At 37.8% G+C, this 19,853-nt stretch overlaps 1 protein-coding gene across 3 annotated transcripts in view; it reads right to left on the bottom strand.

The window, feature by feature from the left end:
• The window catches only part of STIM2 (stromal interaction molecule 2), a 130,494-nt gene that overhangs the window by 47,717 nt on the left and 62,924 nt on the right, over positions 1–19,853 (bottom strand). For all 3 annotated transcript variants that reach the window (XM_055138609.1, XM_055138607.1, XM_055138608.1), the window contains exon 3: positions 13,535–13,649. In XM_055138609.1, the coding sequence (XP_054994584.1) occupies positions 13,535–13,649 (115 nt within the window). The remainder of the gene's footprint in view (positions 1–13,534; positions 13,650–19,853) is intronic.

Here is a 19,853-nt window from a genome sequence, read left to right as displayed (position 1 = left end):
TTATTAAAGTGATCTTTAAATGCTTCACTTTTCTCTGAAATTTAAATGTTTCTTGAAATGACTTTCTGTACGGTTATTTGGGATCATTTTATTCAGCAAATATTTACTAAGTGCGCAAGTAATTACTATTGGGCACAGGGGGGAAAAAAGCAAAACATCAGAGTCAAGAAATTATTACCAAGACTAGCAGAAAGCTTGGTACAAGGAAACGTATTGACTTTCAGAGGGGTTCAAGAAAAAAATGAACACAAACGCCCAGTTAATAAGTACCTTCTTTCAAAATGGAACCAAACGCAGGCCACAAATTGGGCTTTCACAGCTTGTCACCACACAGTCTCCAAGTATAAAGAGACAGTACATTCAAAACTTGCTAATTCTAGTCTTTTTCTACAGTTAAAAAACTATACAATCCAATGATTAAAGAATTCTCAAGATAACTTTACACCGGAAATTTCTACATGATTTGCAACCATGCATAATTTTTCCAGCACAACTCTTAAAGAAGTTTCATTTAATATACTCAGCAGTGGTCTAACTAAAGACTATGAAGTTTTTGTTTGTTCGGCTGGTTGATTTTGGTTTGGGGGACACATCCAGTGGTGCCCTGGGATCCCTCGTGGAGGGACTCAGAGACCACAGGGGATGCCAGGGATCAAACCCAGGTCAGCACATGCAAGGTGAATGCCCGATACCCTCTGTACTACCCACTCCTGCCCTGCAGTAACTACTAAGTTTAACCTAATCATTATTAATGCCAGAACAAGTTTTAGGAAAAAATTGCTTGTTTTTTTGAGTACTGACACAAAGGATAAAATACTGAAATGCTCAAGTGCCACCTCATTCACTGGGGACTTCTATCAGCAGCCAGAGGCTTCAAAAGGAAAAATATAAATAATGTGCTTCCGACATAAAAATAAACTCACAGTGATGAACTCATTAATGTTTCATTGCACAGTGCTCACTCAGGCTTTTCTCCAAACTGTTCAATTCAAATTCTTAAAACCATCTCACAATGTTTCAATTGCCTGGCAGTCACCAGGTTCCCTATGAGGATAGGAAGTTAGCTTGGGGTGGCCAGAGAACATAATGGGGATATCCAGGTAGTGGCTCTGGGAAGGGAGAGCTACATACACACTAAAGTCCTCAATGAGAAAATGATCCAATGGGGTCAAGAGGCTGGCTACAGGCAAAACAGCTGGCAAAATAAAATAATCTGCTGATAATAACGCCAGGCGTTCAATGTCAGTGAAAGAAGGTATTAATAGTGAATGGTCAGCCCTTGACTTTTTTTTTTTTTTTTTTTTTTGGTTTTTTGGGTCACACCCGGTGATGCACAGGACTTACTCCTGGCTCATGCACTCAGGAATTACTCAGGGGACCATATGGGATGCTGGGAATTGAACCCGGGTCGGCCGCGTGCAAGGCCACTATGCTATCACTCCATAGTCCTAGCCATTATGCTATGACTCCAGCCCCAGCTCTTGACTTTTAATAAAGAAAATTAATATGAATAGTGTGTGTCTTAACTCTCCACTCAGAATGTCTAGGAACAAGACAAGTTCAGTAGCGACAATGACAGTAAGCAAATCTGGTGTCTAAAACCCCTGCAGTTAGTAAACAGGAGTACCTGGAGGAATGGTTTTTCCCAGGGCTAGGGCTGAGCAATGGCAAAAATGAGGCTAGACATCTTTCTCATGCCAGAGAGGAAGGAGCCAAACTCACATAGAAAAGAATATCAAAGACAAAGGCATAAAGTTTACAATCTAGCCAAATCTGGGGCAAATACGATAGCAGCACACAGCAACCCCACTGAATAAAATACAAATTACTAATGTATATCGTTCTATGGAACAGCCATAAGATTTAGAGATCACTCACTCTCTCATTTCTTTTCTGCAGGTATCTGTTGTCTTCTACCCTTGTCTCTCAGAAGCAGGAGGAATATCTCAACAGGCATGGCTGGCAAGCAAGAGGCCCAAATTTGATCCTGCACATCTCATGGTCCCCCATAAACACCGTCAAAGAGACCCCAAACACAGAACCAGAAGTTGCCCCGAGTGCTACCAGGTAGGTGTGACTCAAATACTAAGTAAATAAATCTCTTCCTTACACTTAAATACAAACAAACAAAGGAATGTTGGAATTGAAAAGATCACCATTTGGCAATGATGAGATAAATTCAGGAAACATGCACTAATGAATAATAAAACTAAGTGAATGAAAGTAATAGGAGTATTGTGCTTTAGACTGTATTTCTTCACAAAAAGTTTTACTAATTACTATGGAAGAAACAGCAACATTAGAGCCACAGAAGCAAAACAGACATTATTTTAATTAAGTGATTAAAGATAGCAATGTAACTTCTATTTTAAATGACACCATCTACACTAATTTAGATTGAAAAATCAGTGGGTTGATGCTGAAGTTACATGCATGAAAAACCATTATTAACAGTTTGTAAACCACAAGTCTTAATCAAAAACTGTTTAAAAAAAAACATTTCTGTGACAGTTAAACTCCAAATGCACAAACAATGTAAACATCAAAATATCAAGCTCTGATTTGAACATAATCTACAACATGACACTTTGAAGATTAACAACCGAAGACATACAAGTCCAAGACATACTAAGGAACTGTTCAAAATTAAAGAAGTCTTCAGTGTTAGACCAAGTGCCTACAAGGCATATTCTTGGATCTTTGGGCTACAGCAGTGATTATTAGGAGCAAAGTCAACATGTGTGAAAGGAGCTGTCTCTGGAAAAAGTTGCATTAGATTTACTTGTTCTATTCCACACTTCCCAATGTATTTGGAAGTGATCTCAATTCGGCAAATAAAATTTTTTTTAAAATCATTCTATTATTTTTCAATTACATAGCTGGAGGGTTCAAGTAATGAGTAACCTCTATTTCACTACGTTTGAAATTACCTTTTTTAAAATATGGTAATCTTTTTATACAACTAATGATAACAGAAAACACTATGCCATTAGAAGCTACAGACTACTTTTTAAGCTCATATCAAGAACTAATTTAACCTTCAAAAGATTTAATACTCATTAAAGCCTCTAAATGGGCACTATTACAGGTTGCATTAATAGATGGGGAAAGTTAAGGATAGAGAGATTGAAAGATTAGCCACAAACCCAGTAAATGTTAAATAAAGACTTGAATCAAGCAGTCAACATCCCTGCTTACTTTTGGAAATCAGATGTACTTTGGTGATTCTCAAGGAATCAGTGTCTAAAGATGAGTAGCCTTGTAATTAGGAAGCATGTTGAACAGTGAGTTACGCACAAAAATTTATCAAGAATTTAGTTTTACAATAAATTCAGTTTCTAATATTTAATATAGTGCCTAAGAAACTAGTTATTGGTTTGGGGGACATTCCTGAAAACTAACAATTCTAGACATAGCCCTAAGACATATATCCAACAACTTAAAACTTTCCCATTTTTAAAAGTTTCCAATTACAAAAATCACGGTCTGATACACACAATTGAGCATGCTCCTGAAAAGACAATGAGAGAAATATAGAGCACTACCAAAAGATGGCTCTTCAACCATGTCAGGAAGCAATCAGCTATGGTGACCTTTGTGTTAAGGTCACAGGTGATAGGGTAAGTGGGTGAATCTAACATAAGAAGTCAAAATACAGAACCCTGTTATTTGTTGCTGAAGTAGAGACCGTGCACTATCATTAAACTCTGCCACAAAATACGCGGCACTGGTCAAAACATAAAAAATAATGGTAACAGACTTTTATACTCTAACAACGTATAATTCAGAAACCAAACAACTGCATAAGCAAATTTAAAAGGTAAGGAATTGCTTGGGCTCAGTCTCTAATTACCTCCCTTTATCTGTCCTTTTCCCAGACACTTCTATTGACTTCCAAAATGGCAAAGGCAAGTTTAATGGTTTTGAAATAACTGGCATTCAAGCTTCTCACAAGATCTGATTCTACAAATGTTTGAAAATGGTTACTAACATGCTTGTGATATAATAAGAGATATCTAGCAACAGAGAATCATGTCAACAAGTCTCTTTCCTGCCTTCATTCATTTTTTCATACCTAGCAAAACACATTTTAATCCACAAGCCAATAAAACTATCCATTTTTTAAAATAGGGCCGTTAATTGAAATGACAACCCAATAAGACCTGAATTACCAACACTTGCATGGCAGTAGTTCTTTGTCAACAAAGACTTAACTGAAAAATATTTCAAACATTCAACTTTTTTAAATGTCAGAAAAATGCTTTTTCTTCAAGCACAGGGCTGGGAGTTCTTAAGAAAACCCTTTCCTTTACCATTTTAGTTGTAACTATCATTAATTTCACTCCAGCCAGTTGCCTATATATACAGTGTTACCTATGCTTTTTTTTGTATCTCCTCGTTCTCTTAAATCACTTTCATTGTAGCATTGTAACACATATAACACAAAATTCATATCCATTTTAAAAGAATTAAAGCTCCATTAAAACATCATTTTATAAGGACTTTTTCACATAAGCATCATGCTCATTCACCTCCAAAAATCTTTTGCAAGATAAAAATTTTATCAAACTGGAACCCAGTAAGCAGTAATTCCCAATTCCCACTACTTTACTTTGGATTCTTTATATAAGGAGGATCATACTGTTACTTCTTGTTTTGTGATTAGTTTAATTCATATAGCATAAGGTATTCAAAGTCTGTATGTGTGCGTGCACACACAAGCGTACGTGAGTGTGTGTGTGTGTGTGTGAGAGAGAGAGAGAGAGAGAGAGATTTCAGTTGCTTCCGATTTTAATTATTTTTAAATCGTGTGTATAACTGTGTGACGCAATTCCATATACCAGGGGATTTCTGAAGGTCAGTAATGACTTTTTTGGCGAAATATAATGGCTCTATGCCAACAGTAATTATTTTACTACATCAAAACTACCAGTTGTTTTCATCACTCCTCTCTACTTTCAAGACATTTTAAAACATTCAGATAAAGAAAATAAAACAGGAAAAACATGGGCCATGAAAATAAAATTAAGAACAAGTACAAAATGTCCGTGAACTCTTGAAGTTACAAGAAGCAGATAAGGGGAAAAAAATGAATCACAATTCATGAGACAAGAGTAACCTATATCCTTAGGAATGCATCTATTCTTATTGCAGAGAACTAAAAGGAATATTCTTCAAGAAGGGCTCTTGGCAAAAACCTGGCAACATGATAGACTATGCCCTCAATTCTACAGCCAGCCTCCAGTTCCTGCCTGAAACTCTACTGGAGACTTTTAAGTCACTGTGCTTTCCGATTCACCCCCATCATCTCTGATGATCATTACTCATTTACCTAGCTAATCCTCTGCTTCTATTTTATCAGCAGTATTCCAAGGGACTATTCTATTTCCTTTCTTTCATTTCATAGGATTAACATTATTCCTCTATGTGAGTGGATCACAACTCTACTTTGTTTATTAAGAAAATTAAACAGTCATAAGCACCTGGTGATAAACACCCATTTTTTTTTTACATTTTTTAAGCTGAGTACATGGTAGAAATAAAATAATGGCAAGCTTAGTAAGGCAAAAATTTAAAACAAATCCACATGGAACTGATTCCTGTCAGGAAAGGGGGAAGAACAGTAAGATGTTCGAAAGAGTCTACTGCTTTCTAGCTCATCCATCACAGTGAAAACTGTACGGCCCACATTTTTAAAAAAGGCTTTCTCAATGGACGGAAACCTATGGCATCCCTGGAGATGGTCATAGCAGAACAGAAGTGCAGAATAATTCAGGTGCACAGAAAACCACAATTAAAAAAAGAAAGTTTTATACAGAACTTCCTTCTTGAAGTATAAGCCTCATGTTTGTGAAGGGGTGGGGTGAAGTGGCTCACAACATATCAATTTCATGTGCTCCAACTGAAGATATGTTAGTTTTGTCAATTAATTAATGTTAATTTTGTCAAAGTCTAGAGAGGTGTCCTTTATTTCAGAACAAAAACCAAGAAAGGAGTTATAAAAGGAAAACCAAACTATTTCACAGTTAAGTACCTTCTACTATTAATTGCACCAATGAGTATATACAATGACACTAACTCGATTAAATCTAATCCTAAATTACAGAGTAAAAGTATCAATAATAAAAAAGAGAAATAAACAAAAACTCACTTAATAAAAACCAAAACAGAATAGAGCTAAAAACTGATTAACAGAGCTGGAATGAAGGGATCAAAAACTGAAATACTAAGAAGATGATGATTCAAATTAGCAACTCATTATAACTGCTCTAAACCCATGTGGCTAATTTCATAATAAAATGAAAAATATCCAATTTTTTTTAAAAAAGGCAGCATATTTTCTCAAAGAAAAAACCAGATTTAATTAACACAAAACTGATCAAGTAATTTTCAAACTCATCAAGTTTGAAAATACTTGCACTCTAGCAAAAATAAATGCACTCTAGCAAAAAAACAAAAATCCATGTTAATATTAATTTCATTACAAAAATAAGAGGCTATAATTTTATAATTATTAACATTGGCTAATGCTATATTTTAAAAAACATAGTCCAGCAAAAACCCATTCTTCTTAAGCACCCTTCAACACTGATCTGTAAAGGAGCAACAGGCATTGTATTCTCTACATACAAGAAAGTCTGACTACAAGACTTTGTTAGTAATGCAAATAACATGTCATTCTGAAACTAGACTCTACCTCAAGAACAGGCCTTCCTTTGTATGAGCCACTTTATGTGGTCAACAGAAACTTAGTACACCTCCACAGACATCTAGCACGTTATCACATACAAGTTGAAAAGTGTTAAGAACCCGAGTGAATAAAAGCATGTGAATCCTCTTAAGAGTACTGAGACTTGAGGCAGGCAAATGCCACTGACTAAAGCCTGTCCTGCCCCGACCCTGGTGACTGTGGGGATCCCCCTCAAACCATGGAGTCTGCTTGCCCGGTTCTTCAAGGCTGACCTCTCCTGTCTTTAGTAATCATTTGACTAGATGCTAGTGAGGACAGCCCCCAGGTCCAACCCTGGTTTCCTGTGGGGAGATGCAAGATGCTTAAGAAGAAGATAACCTTGCACCTTATATCTTGCTTTCACTGCCATCTCCAAGTGCATATAAACACTTCTGTACTAAATAGTATTTTTTAAAGGTGGGGGGGTTTAATACTCAAGTGCTGTATATTAATATTTGTGATTATGTGTATAATCACAAATTGTAGAGAAATTGTAGATAAATTGTAGAGATTTTTTTCAGCGTGTTTTCTTGAATTTTGCCCAAAGATACTGGCTTTGAATTTTATTTATAATCTTCCTTTCAAGCTATCTGCTTCAGACTCCTGTAAAGCTTCCCCTCTACCAATTCTATGGATAAATGTCTGTACATCTGAGGAGGGGAGTCTTGAATTTTTTTAAGGGGGGCACACCCAGCTGTGTTCAGGGCTTACCCCAGGCTCTGAATTCAGGGATCACCTCCCATGGGCTCAAGGGACCATACGTGGTGCTGGGGACGCCTGTGAGGCACGCCCTACCCACTATGCTATCTCTCAGGAACCTCTCGACATTTCGTCATGTGCAATACTAATCAAAAATATTTTTAAAGCTATTAATCCAACAGAGCACCTACCAATAAAAAGATGACAATAAATTAAGGAAATTACCATTCTGTGCAACTCATAGGACCCCTGAGGTTGACCTTATTTATTCTATTATACTACTACCAGACAGTGCCTACTATGAATCTCATTTAGAGATTTATCATAGCCTTTACTGCTTGTTCCCAAGCTTTCTCCACTAACAGGGTGTAGAAAGGTGGAGAAAAGAAAACATTTTTGTAGCTCCTTCTTAGTGACATATTGTGATTTATAATAATGTCAATGACAGAGTTGCATGTTTTCCTTTCTCAGTACCTAAGAAAGGAAAACACCCAAGTACTTACTGTATTGATTGTGAAATGAATTGCCTTCAAGCTCAGTAGGTTCAAAAATTACAAGGAGGTGTGGAGTAGTGAGAGTGGGGTTGAGGAATAGATTTCATTATGAATAAAAATAACAAGACTAATTCAGTTTTTTTCTAGTTTAAATTATTTCCCAGGATTCATTAATTTTTATTATTGCCACTCAGAAACTCAAAGTTTGTCTTCCTGACTGTCATAAATTCTTCTTCCTAAACTCTTGTACGTTATAATATTTTCTAAAACAAAAATCTCCAAAGAGTGCAATGACAATCAAAATTACCTAATGTGCTATACCATCTCTCACACATAAAGCAAATATTGCCAACCAACAGCTTCTACAAAAATAACTGTTTTTGTAGTTGGGGTCAGACATAGACCAAATATTTGCAATACCCTAAGCACTACCAACTAGCAAACACCAGAGGTTTGGACATCAATTGGGGCTAATCTGGGTCTCACTGCTCTCTGCCTCGCTCTTCCTTCCTCATGCATGTTGGCCTCAGGCAGCATGGGTCTTGTTTTGTTTTTATTTCAGTTTGGGGGAGGATTTTCTTCTCAAGCCCTTTTTTGGTTTTTCACTGAGTATGCAAGTAACATAGTTTGTGACCGATAAGAATCTTTGTTTGCTTTTACTTAAGACCCTTTTTTTTATTTTTATTTTTTTATATATTTTAATTTTTTGATGTTTTTGATTTTTGATTTTTTTGCTTTTTGGGTCACACCTGGTGAAGCACAGGGGTTACTCCTGGCTCTGCACTCAGGAATTACTCCTAGTGGTGCTCGGGGGACCATATGAGATGCTGGAAATCGAACTCTGCTTGGCTGTGTACAAGGCAAACCCCCTACTGGCTGTACTATCGATCCAGCCCCTGAATAGCCTTTTGAATCTCCTCCCCCCACCCCAGATTTTCATCCCCTAGGATTTTATTAGTTTTTTAATTGATATCTCTATCAATTTTATTAGTTTTTTAATTGATATCTCTATCAAATACTGTCATGTACAGTAATATCAATGATGGTTTTATGTATGAATAATTCCAATACCACGCCCACCACCAGGTTTTATGATTTTATGGTGGGGTGATTTTTTTCCTTAGGCTTTAAAAAGTTGCTCTGACTGATCTTCTCTCCTTCTTTCCAAACCCCTCTCTCTAACGTACCCTCCTTAGGGCATGAGGCCCGGCATTGGAAGTCTTGGTACTCCTGCTAAAATGGCTGCACAGGAAAGAAGAGAGAGGATTGGTGTGGAATAAGCCACTCTAAACTTTCTGATGGGATGATTAGTTTTCTTAACTCCTGTTAGACTCGTTTTATTTACTAAAGGTCTTTTTAGTTTTGTTTTTTTTTTTTTTTGTCTAGTTTTTGCCAGACTCAGAGGTGTTCAGGCTTACTCCTGGCAGGTCTTGGGAGAACATAAGTAGTTCAAACCCTGATGAGTTGCATGCCAGGCAAGTGCCTTACCTGTTGTACTCTCTCCCTGATCCTGCTAAATTGGGTCATTTAAAGGTGGGGTCTTGGTGATGGGTCTCTGGCTTTTAAATCAGACTGATATGCCCAGGTTTCCTGAAGTAGATAGGGACAGGGCATGCTGAATGTGCAGGCTTCAGTTTTCATTTGGTCAGTCTTACATCTTCTTACTGGTATGTTTAGGATTTTCTTTTTAAAGGTTTGGGAACTTCTGATAGATTAAACTGCTTGTCTGGTTGGTTAGGAGTCATAGGGTCTCTGGGGTGGGCTTCGTGGGTCTCCTGAACACTGTTTTGGGAGGCCTTCAACCCCCCTGCTCCCAAATAACTTATGACCACTTAATGAGAAGCAGTGCTATGTAGGGTTGAGGTTGCTAAATTACAAAATAAGAGCACAGTGCTTGAAGATGAGGAGGGAGTGGTGAATTGACATGTTCATAGCTTGCTGTTTAGGCAGTCTGTTACGTGTTCCTTTGCTGTTACTGGACAGTTTTAGGAAAAGTCACATGTGAAATGATGTGATAATTTTGTTATAATTGACACGATCCCTGTTTTTAGTTGCACATTTGCTAGTTAATGTATGATAAGACCCTGTATTTTGCGTCCAGTAGACATTGTACTGGATGCTGGGTATAAAGATGAATTTCACTTGTCTATGTACCATGGAGAAAATAGTTGAATAAGAAAGTCAAAGTAAAGTGGTTTGACCCTGATCTTACTTGGAAAATTTTCATTGTGAAATATACTGTGTGTGTGTGTGTGTGTGTGTGTGTGTAAAGAACTGTTGATCAGTTTTGTGCATGGGATCAGTTTAATGCAGATGTGACCCATTTTGAAAACTAGTGTTGGGTTTCATATGATTTTGACAAATTAGGTAAATTAATTACATCCCAAAGACCGGGCTGGGCTGGGCTGCCACATGAAATCTACATGTCAGTTACAAACTAGGCAGCACCTGAAATCTACATCCCAAAGACTAGGCTGGGCCAGAGCCTGGAATCTACAATGTCAAGTCAGGCCTGGCTAGCACCTAAGATCTGCATGTCAAAGACCAGCCAGGCTTCTTGTGAGAAAAGGAAAACTGCCTCTGAAATTATTTCCAGAAGGCAGCTGAAAAAGGGAAAAATATTCCTGTCTGCAGTACAGTGTCTCCAACATCTCCCCCCTTTTTGTTTAGGACAGATTTTAACCATCATAACAATTCAAGCTTAAAATAAAATGCTAGGCACAAAAAGTTCAATAACAATAGCAGAATACCTATTCTCTAGGACAGATACTCTTTCAGCAGGACCCATCCAATGATGAAATCCCAAGGTTGTGTTTCTCCTCTCCTTGTCCAACAAACATATAAGCATTCATAATATTAATCATTTTGTATGGGCATAGCAAGAGATGCATTAAGCTTTTAGAATTGCTCTCCTGGGGCCATCTCAATCTCAGACTACAGTGCTCAGGCCAGATTAGTCTTTCCTATCCCTAGCAGGGTCCTAGTCTCGTCATTACTTTAAGATCATGACAGCACTTGTCCATGATCAGACTCTTAACTTATAGTTAAGAATTAGGCACTTTGGCCAGGTGCATCTCGATGCCAGGGTAGCACATAACTTACCACTTGCCCTGGGTCCGTCTCGTCCCCCGTTGGGACCCTGCCTTTTAGAGGGCTAGGAACTGAGGGCAACCAAGGTCAGTCAAGAAAGCAGATGCCCGGGAATTAATAATATTCAAAGCCAATTAAATCCCAATTGCAAAGGCATATTAATAAATGTCTTTCTTTGTCCATACAAAAAGGACTTGCTCTGAATAAACTATGCAAAGGACTCAAGGAGAAGAGAAAAACATTATTTACAAATCAACAGAACACTAAGAAAGAAGCTACAAATAAACACAGAGGAATGGGAGCACTGTGATGGGAGTAACCCAATAAACCTAAACTACCTGAAGCTATGTAATCCTACACATGGGGAAATGGTCCCATCCTTTTACTTGGGTCTTACCTTAACTAAGGACATTGTAAGTGTGGACCTTAAAAATTGAATAAGCATTTGTGCAGGCCTAGTAATCTGATATTGATTATTTGTATTAGAAATGGGAAGGAATTGAATAAAATTATTTGAGAAAAATTATAGTGGTTTATATATAATCTGTTTATGTAATTTACATTTTATTATGTATGTTTTATTATGTACATTTTATTATGTCTGGCTGTTTCCAAGTGCATATAAAGTCTGTATGTATTCTCTACATACAAGAAAGGGTCTTAAGTAAAAGCAAACAAAGATTCTTATCGGTCACAAACTATGTTACTTGCATAGTCAGTGAAAAACCAAAAAAAGGGCTTGAGAAGAAAATCCCCCCCCAAACTGAAATAAAAACAAAACAAGACCCATGCTGCCTGAGGCCAACATGCATGAGGAAGGAAGAGCGAAGCAGAGAGCAGTGAGACAAACATAGTGAGTAAGTCAATTATATAATCTGTCTTAGAAGGTGATATATGATATGGGAAAAAGAAAGTGTGAAGCTGAGTAAGAGGGACTCAGTGTCAAAATACAAGAGCAGGGACAGGGTAGGGAAGCTGGTTGGCAATCTGAAACAGAGTGGTCAGGGCAGGTGGCCTCACTGATGAAGCAAACACCCCTAGATAATGACTTTAATAAAGGAGGTAAGGGAGCGAGGTTGGAGCGCAGCCCTATTCCTGCAGTTACAGAGCAGCAGGAGTCCAGCTAGGGTAAAATACGGTGAGCTAGAAAGACGGGCAGGAGGAAGGGTAGAGGGAGGCACAGACAGATTCTATTGCGGCTCACAAGTCTTTTCAGAAAGACTCTGGACTCCTCTCTGAGCCCATGCAGGTATTGAAGATGGGAGCTCAATCTTAAATAGATTACTTTGAGAAAACAAGAGCACAGGAATACACTGGGAGAACATCAGGCAGTGACTAGCACAACTACCCAGGCAGGAGATGGGCGTCAAACAAGAGTAGGAACACAGCAGTTGATGAGAAGCCATCAAGTAGTTTTTCAAACACGACTAAAATACAATTAAGGGCTCACTGAATTTATCACCTACCTAAATTTTAAAATATATTAGAAACAGACTTATAAGCAGATTTCCAAGTCTTTGGTGATAACTACACATTGCTGAGGCATCCCATACCTCATATAAAGTCTGCTACTGACTTCTCCATTATTCTAGTGTTCTACCCTAGAAATTTATATTCATTTATTTCCATTCCAATCTAAGTTCACATTACTTGAAAATGATATGGGAAGGAAAATTTATACCACTGACCAAGAAATATACATAGATTTTAAGCTATTTTTCTTTCTCAGTCAGTGATATATTTTTTTATTTCTTTCCTTTTTCCCACTCTATCTGAACAGATACTTCTTTTAAAAAGTGAAATATGTAAGCAAGTGATAAGTCTTCTTATTAATAAAGTATTTAACATTTGATGGGATAGTTTTTTGTGTGTTTTTCCATTTCTAAATGATAGTCCGGTAAACTTTATGATTTCTTTATACCCCCAACTTGGAAATGTAGCCTAGTTTTATTCTCATTTCATTATTTAAACTACCAGAGAGAAACATAGGATGCAATATAATTGTCTGTCACTGTTACTGTCACTGTCATCCCATTGCTCATCGATTTGCTCGAGTTGCACCAGTAATGTCTCTATCGTGAGAACTTGTTCTTATTGTTTTTGGCAACTTGAATATGCCACGGGTAGCTTGCCAGGCTCTGTCGTGCAGGCGAGATACTCTAGGTAGCTTGCCGGGCTCTCTGAGATGGGCAGAGGAATCAAACCCAGTCAGCCACATGCAAGGCGAATGCCCTACCTGCTAAGCTATCGGCTCCAGCCCTATGATTTTCAAATAGTAGGAGCTTCAGAAAAAAATATTTTGGTCAACTGTTATTCAAAAAAATAAACAGGTTTAACAGACTTTTAGAAAAAATACTAGGAGCTTTTTAGTATCAGGCATCAAACTGATGTCTTAAATCACGGACCTTTTTTTGACCTCTATAAAGGCAATGTTCACTGCTTTTAATCATAAGAGTAGTTACCAATGGGGAAGCAGAGCACTAGAACTGATGAGCGATTGTAATCGCCAAAGCAGCCTTACCTTCTGACGTTTTCCACTGTTTCCACAAATCCTCCACTGTTATATGCTTATCTTCTCTGTGCAGATGACTGTGTTTATTAGTAGCATCTTTATATTTCATATCTTCTCTGATAAACTACAAAAAGGAAGCACTAAAATTAATATGCTGAAATTGACTGCTTTGGTCTCTCTAAAATGAAGACATAAGAAGGCCAGAGTGATAGTACTGAGGGTCAGGCACTTGCCTTGCATGCAACCAACTCAGACTTAGCTCCAGTACCACATGTTTCCACAGGCAGAGCCAAGGCGTAAGCCCTGAGCACCTGAGCCCTGAGCCCCGGGCAGCCGAAAAGGCAAAAACAAAAGAAGAAGAAATCTGAAATCCAGTGGGTAGCAATTTTTAGATAATCGATTGGTAGATATCCTGTATTTTACATTCACTTTATTCTTACATTTAAATAAGACATGTTAGTGTCTTCTACTTATGTAATAACAACAATAAAAAATTACTGTTCATCATCAACCAAAACATTATATAATGTTTTCATACACAATTAAGTTATTTTATTTCACAGCAGCTCTAGAAGTTAAGTGTATATATTCCCATTTTACACAAGATGAAACTAAGACATTTTTTCCCAAGGCTGAAAGAATAAAAGCATAGCTGAGATACTAACCAAAGCAGCTTGGTCACATTTGGGATCATAGCATACTGTCATAATATGAAACATATATACCAAACATTAGTGACAGTTGTTTCAAAACATAATAAATACTCAATGACTATAACATATTTGCATGTTCTCTTTAAGTAAAGTTAAAAGCATTGTTTAGAACTAAAGTATTTAAGTACAATCTCTGTTAATCTTACACACATATGAAGAAAATGTACTGTTCTTTATTTTTTGTTGTTTTGTTTTTGGGGGGCCACACCCAGCAATGCTCAGGGGTTACTTCTGGCTCTGCACTAAGGAATCACTCCTCAGAGTGCTGAGGGGAATATGGGATGCAGGGAATAAAAACAGGGTCAGTATATGAACAGCAAGCTGCCTACCGGCTATTTTATCTCTCCAGCCCAAAAAACTAACTTCTCTTAGCAAAAGAAAAAAAAAGCATGTTTCTCTATCATCTTACTATATAAGATTATTCAATTGAACTGCCTAACAAATAAAAAGCAACTTTTTTTTTTTTGCTTTTTGGGTCACACTCTGTGATGCACAGGGGTTATCCTAGCCCTGCACTTGGGAATTACTCCTGGCAGTGCTCAGGGGACCATATGGAATGCTGAAAATCGAACCTAGGTCAGCAGGTCAGCCATGTGCAAGGCAATTGCCCTACCTGCTGCACTATCACTCCAGCCCCCTAAAAAGCAAACTCTTTTAAACAGCTTCCTGACCATTTCCCAATCCTAAACCTGGTAATCTTTCAAACCTCATCTCTTAACACTTTCCGATAAAAATCCATTACTCTAATTATATGGGCTAATGAATTTTTAGATTATTGCGCTGTTTCTAATTTTTCTATATCTACTGATTCCAAATATACAATAAAATCATACAAAAATATCTCAGAATCCACAGTATTGAAAGTACAAATTCCCTATAACCCAAGTAAAAGGATATAGCAGACCCCATATGAAGTCACTTGTCCTAAACCCCACATCAACAAACCCAGATTTTAAACCTAGCTTTATTATAACTTCAGCATCTCCCGAGAAATGTCACCTTTAAGCATACAATCTGGAATTTTCAAGTCATCGCAAACAAGGTAACCTGCTGACAGACCCTTTCATTGCCCCCCAAAAGTGATTTTACAAGCTATCCTTTTTTTTTTTTTTTTTTTTTCATAATTTATTTATTTTTAATTAGAGAATCACCATGAGGGTACAGTTACAGATTTATACACTTCTGTGCTCACACTTCCCTCATACAAAGTTTGGGAACCCATCCCTTCACCAGTGCCCATTCTCCACCACCCGTAAACCCAGTGTCCCTCCCACCCTCCCCAATCCCATCTCCCCCCCACCCCACCCTGCCACTGTGGCAAGGCATTCCCTTCTGCTTTCTCTCTCTAATTAGCTGTTGTGGTTTGCAACAAAGGTGTTGAGTGGCCGCTGTGCTCAGTCTCTAGCTCTCATTCAGCCCGCAACTCCCTTCCCCCACATGGCCTTCGGCTGCAATGTAGTTGGTGATCGCTTCTCTGAGTTGACCTTTCCCCGGAACGTGAGGCCAGCCTCGAAGCCATGGAGTCAACCTCCTGGTACTTATTTCTACAGTTCTTGGGTGTTAGTCTCCCACTCTGTTATTCTATATACCATAGATGAGTGCAATCTTTCTATGTCTGTCTCTCTCTTTCTGACTCATTTCACTCAGCATGAAACTTTTCATGCCCATCCACTTAACTACAAAATTCTTGACCTCCTTTTTTCTAACAGCTGCATAGTATTCCATTGTATAGATGTACCAAAGTTTCCTCAACCAGTCATCCATTCTGGGGCATTCGGGTTTTTTCCAGATTCTGGCTATTGTAAACAGTTACAAGCTATCCTTTTTGATCTTCCACTCTGTATAACTCTTTGGAACTCTTTCCTTCTTGTTAGATGGACTATGCCTGACTTATAAATTATTTATGAATAGCTGTTTAGATATTTAAATTTATTCAGATGAAATTTTAGCAACCCCCCAAATTGGCAAGCCTTATTTTTATGAATTTCAATTAGCCACAATAAACATCATCTTCAAACAAATGAACATCAGGACTGACCCAGAGAAGATCAGGGGCCACCTGAGCCAATTGGTCGAATATCTCTAGGAATGGCCCCCGAGCCCCCTGAACAATGCCCTTCCCCCCTTCTTGCCCCCTCTCCCTCCCCCAGGCAAAAAAGTGAAATTACCAAAATAAGACACTTCTTAACACAAATCACATGAAAGCCCCTCTCTCTATCTCCTAGATATGTGACCTTCCAGTCGCAATATGTGATTAGAAAACACTGTAAACAGGAACCAGAGAGATAGTCTAGTGGCATGCAGCTGACCTGGGTTTGATCCCCAGCATCTACATGGTCCCTTGAGCTTACAGGGAGTGATCCTTGAGAGCAGAGAAAGGAGGAAGCCCTGAGTATCTCCGAGTGAGTCTCCAAAAGCAAAAACAACACCTTGCCCCCACCCCTCCACCCCCCCCCGCTAAAAAAAAAAAAACTGTAATTACATTTATTTTATGTTGAAATCCAAGTTCAAATGGGTTTCTTTTTTTTATTTTTTGTTTTGTTTTGTTTGGGAGCCATACCTGAAGTGCTTAGGGGTTACTTCCGGCTCTGCAGTCAGCAATGGCTCCTGAGATGCCTGGGATAGAAACCAGGTTGGCTGTGTTTGAGGCAAGTGCCTTGCCTGCTGTACTATGTCTCCGCCCACCACGCCCCACTCCCACCCCTTAGCAAGATGGAAATTTTTAACTGAGCAAAAACACACTAAAAAATCAATAGTTTCCTTTAAACACTCTTCCCAATATCCTACAGAATATCATACTAATCTCACTGTTCAGACCTTTATGTATCTTAAGAAGCTGCAATAAATGATAAAAGATACTGCAGAAATTATTACAGTCATCAGTCACGGTATATTAAGAATTTACATGCTGAAATAAATTAAAAATTCAGAAAACAGAAACTGAAATTCTAACACATAAGTCTTCAAATATTTTACAGTAAACAAACTTTGAGTTCCCTTGTAAACACACCCAATTCATATGCAAACTAATTACAACAAAGTTTGACTTCATAATACAAATAAAGGAGTATTCAATAAAAAAAAACCTAAATATTCTTTTTTAAAAAATGGTAAACAACAGCGGCTAGAGGAGTACACTATGACCAGACAATAAAAGATACTCTGTCAAAAACAACTACAGGTGGTAGACTACAACAGTGGTTTCCAAAGTGTGGTCACTGGACAGGTAATAGCAGCATGACTTGAACATGTAGAAAGGTCTCATTCCAGACCTACTTAATCAGACGCTGAAGGGAAGCCAAGTCATCTACGCTTCAATGAGTCCTCCAAGTAATTCTGATCACAGTGGACTTTGACGCTCCAACATGAGTTTCTGAGTAGAGAGTAATTTTAAAAGTCTATATTCTAAAATGCTTTAAACAAATTATGATGGGAAAAATTGATTTTAAAGAAGATTAGAAAGAGACACGACCGTTAGAAATCCAGTAAAAAGAATAAAATTCAGCAATCCAGAGGAGAAAATACTGAGTCACAGTTAAAGTATAAAATAACAAAAGTAGTAAATACTTAAAGAGAAACACAAAACATTTTTTAATGAAGGAGTGATTAGTTTAGATGAAATTTTCTCAAAAGTAAAGAAGGCAATGTAACTCTTTTAGCATTTAGGATACAGAGGTTAAGATTCTAGCAAACTAAGTGTGAGAATGGAATTTAGGACAGAAGTCTGAAGTGAACACACAGAAGTGATAATTAAAGTCATGAGCCTAAATAACTCTTCTGTGAAAGCCAAAGAAAAGGCCCAAAGCCATGTATTTTATGGACAAGACTTCTGGTTTCTGGTTCCACATGCAAGCCACCACATGCAAGAAACTAGAAAGTTGCTCCTCCCTCCTAAATACAAGTTCAGGGTTGGGCAAACTAAAAAGAAAATAACTTCCGTGGATCCCTAAGATAAAGGCAGACACAGGGCAAACCACTGCCACCACATCTGTGGCCACCAAAAGGAAGCCTCCACTTAACTAACTGGAACAGACTAACAGAAAATAGTGCTGGGCTGGAAAACCTGAGCTATAAATAAATTTCCAAAGACTCAGTGCATACAAATCTTAAGAGTTTGAAACCTCAGGTATAGCCAAACAATGGAGCGGGGGACCCCAAATACTGTGAGGTTTTCCTCCAAAGCTCAACCCAAAATCCACAGTAAAGATGGAGGTCAACAATGTCTTCAGCTTGAGTCGAGGCTACTTCCCAAGCCCTTGAGCGGTGTAAATTTTTCACAAAACAGAAGTGAAAGTGGAGTGAAATTCAACTATAAAACTATAAAAGTTTTATAAAAGTTTTCATAAAACTTTTATTTTATAAAACTTTCAACTCCATGAAAAGAGCTTTCAATTAAGAGTTGAAAGAAAATGTGGAACTTAGAGGATATCAAAATAAAAACTACAAGTTGACGAGAATTAGCAAAGACTCTTCAAATCATTTTAATCAAGGTAAAATATTCTTTCCATTTTGAAAAAGTTCTATTTTATCAACTGAGCCTAATAATAGCTCGAGGTTCAACCCTCTGGGCCCAGTCCCTCCATAAAAAAGGCCAGAGGGGCAGTAAAATAAAAAGCAATCTATCACACTTGATAAGACCAGTATCACACCATGAGCAATAACAAGCTAGATCGGACCTAGGAAGGTCAGGATAGCAAGAGTTAACCAACAGGAACATCTTTTCTAGCTAAGTTCATGCACTCAAGACATAAATAAGTAAGACTCACACTGAATATAGGAAACAAGCAAGTAAGAGGGAAAGAGCTGGCAACAATATCAAGAGATTTTCCAACTAAAATTAGAGTGATTAATAGGAGTGCAATTCAAGAATATATAAATGAAAGATTTTTTTCAGTGTTTATGGCTCAATACTGCACACAAGGGTCAAAGAGATACTGCACAGGTTAAGGGCACTTGCCTTGCACACGGCTTACCTAAGTTCAATCCCTAGCATCCCATGCACTGCCAGGAGTGTTCCCTGAGCACAGAGAGCAGAGTGATTCCTGAGGACAGGCACCAGAGTGATTCCTGAGCACAGGCAGGCATGACCCAATACAAGAAGCAAAAACCAAACCAAACTGCCCACAAGCAAAAATATTTTTTTTATTTTTATATTTTAAATCTTGAAACTGCATTTAGAAAGTAAAAAGAATTTGAGAATGTTGACCCACTCTCCTTACATGCGTGACCTAAGTAACAATCTAAATCTCAGCTGACTCTTCTATAAAATAAGAAGACTACCTCTATTTTTCTAGGGGGAGAGGGGAATCACTGGAGATAATGTGAGATAGTATAAGTGTTTTACAAATCATGATGTCATAATCAATGTACGTCAAAATTATCTGAGAATAAGAACAATTTGCCTTACATCTCCTGACACAGTACAATATATTACCTCAAGACCACTCAAACAACAGTCTATATCAAATCACTCTTCTTAAGACCATATGGTTAACAGCTACAACACTAAATCCTGGGAGAAAATCTGGCAGGTCAGACACTGGAATAGTGCAGAGCAAAACACACTATTATATAAAACTCCTTCAGATATGAAAATTTGGGAAAGCCAGAAATTT

The sequence above is a fragment of the Sorex araneus genome, chromosome 5 (genome assembly GCF_027595985.1).
Source record: "Sorex araneus isolate mSorAra2 chromosome 5, mSorAra2.pri, whole genome shotgun sequence".
Classification (NCBI taxonomy): Eukaryota; Metazoa; Chordata; class Mammalia; order Eulipotyphla; family Soricidae; genus Sorex; species Sorex araneus.
The sequence above is the reverse complement of the archived record's forward strand: the minus strand, read 5'-3'. Positions and strand labels throughout refer to the sequence as shown.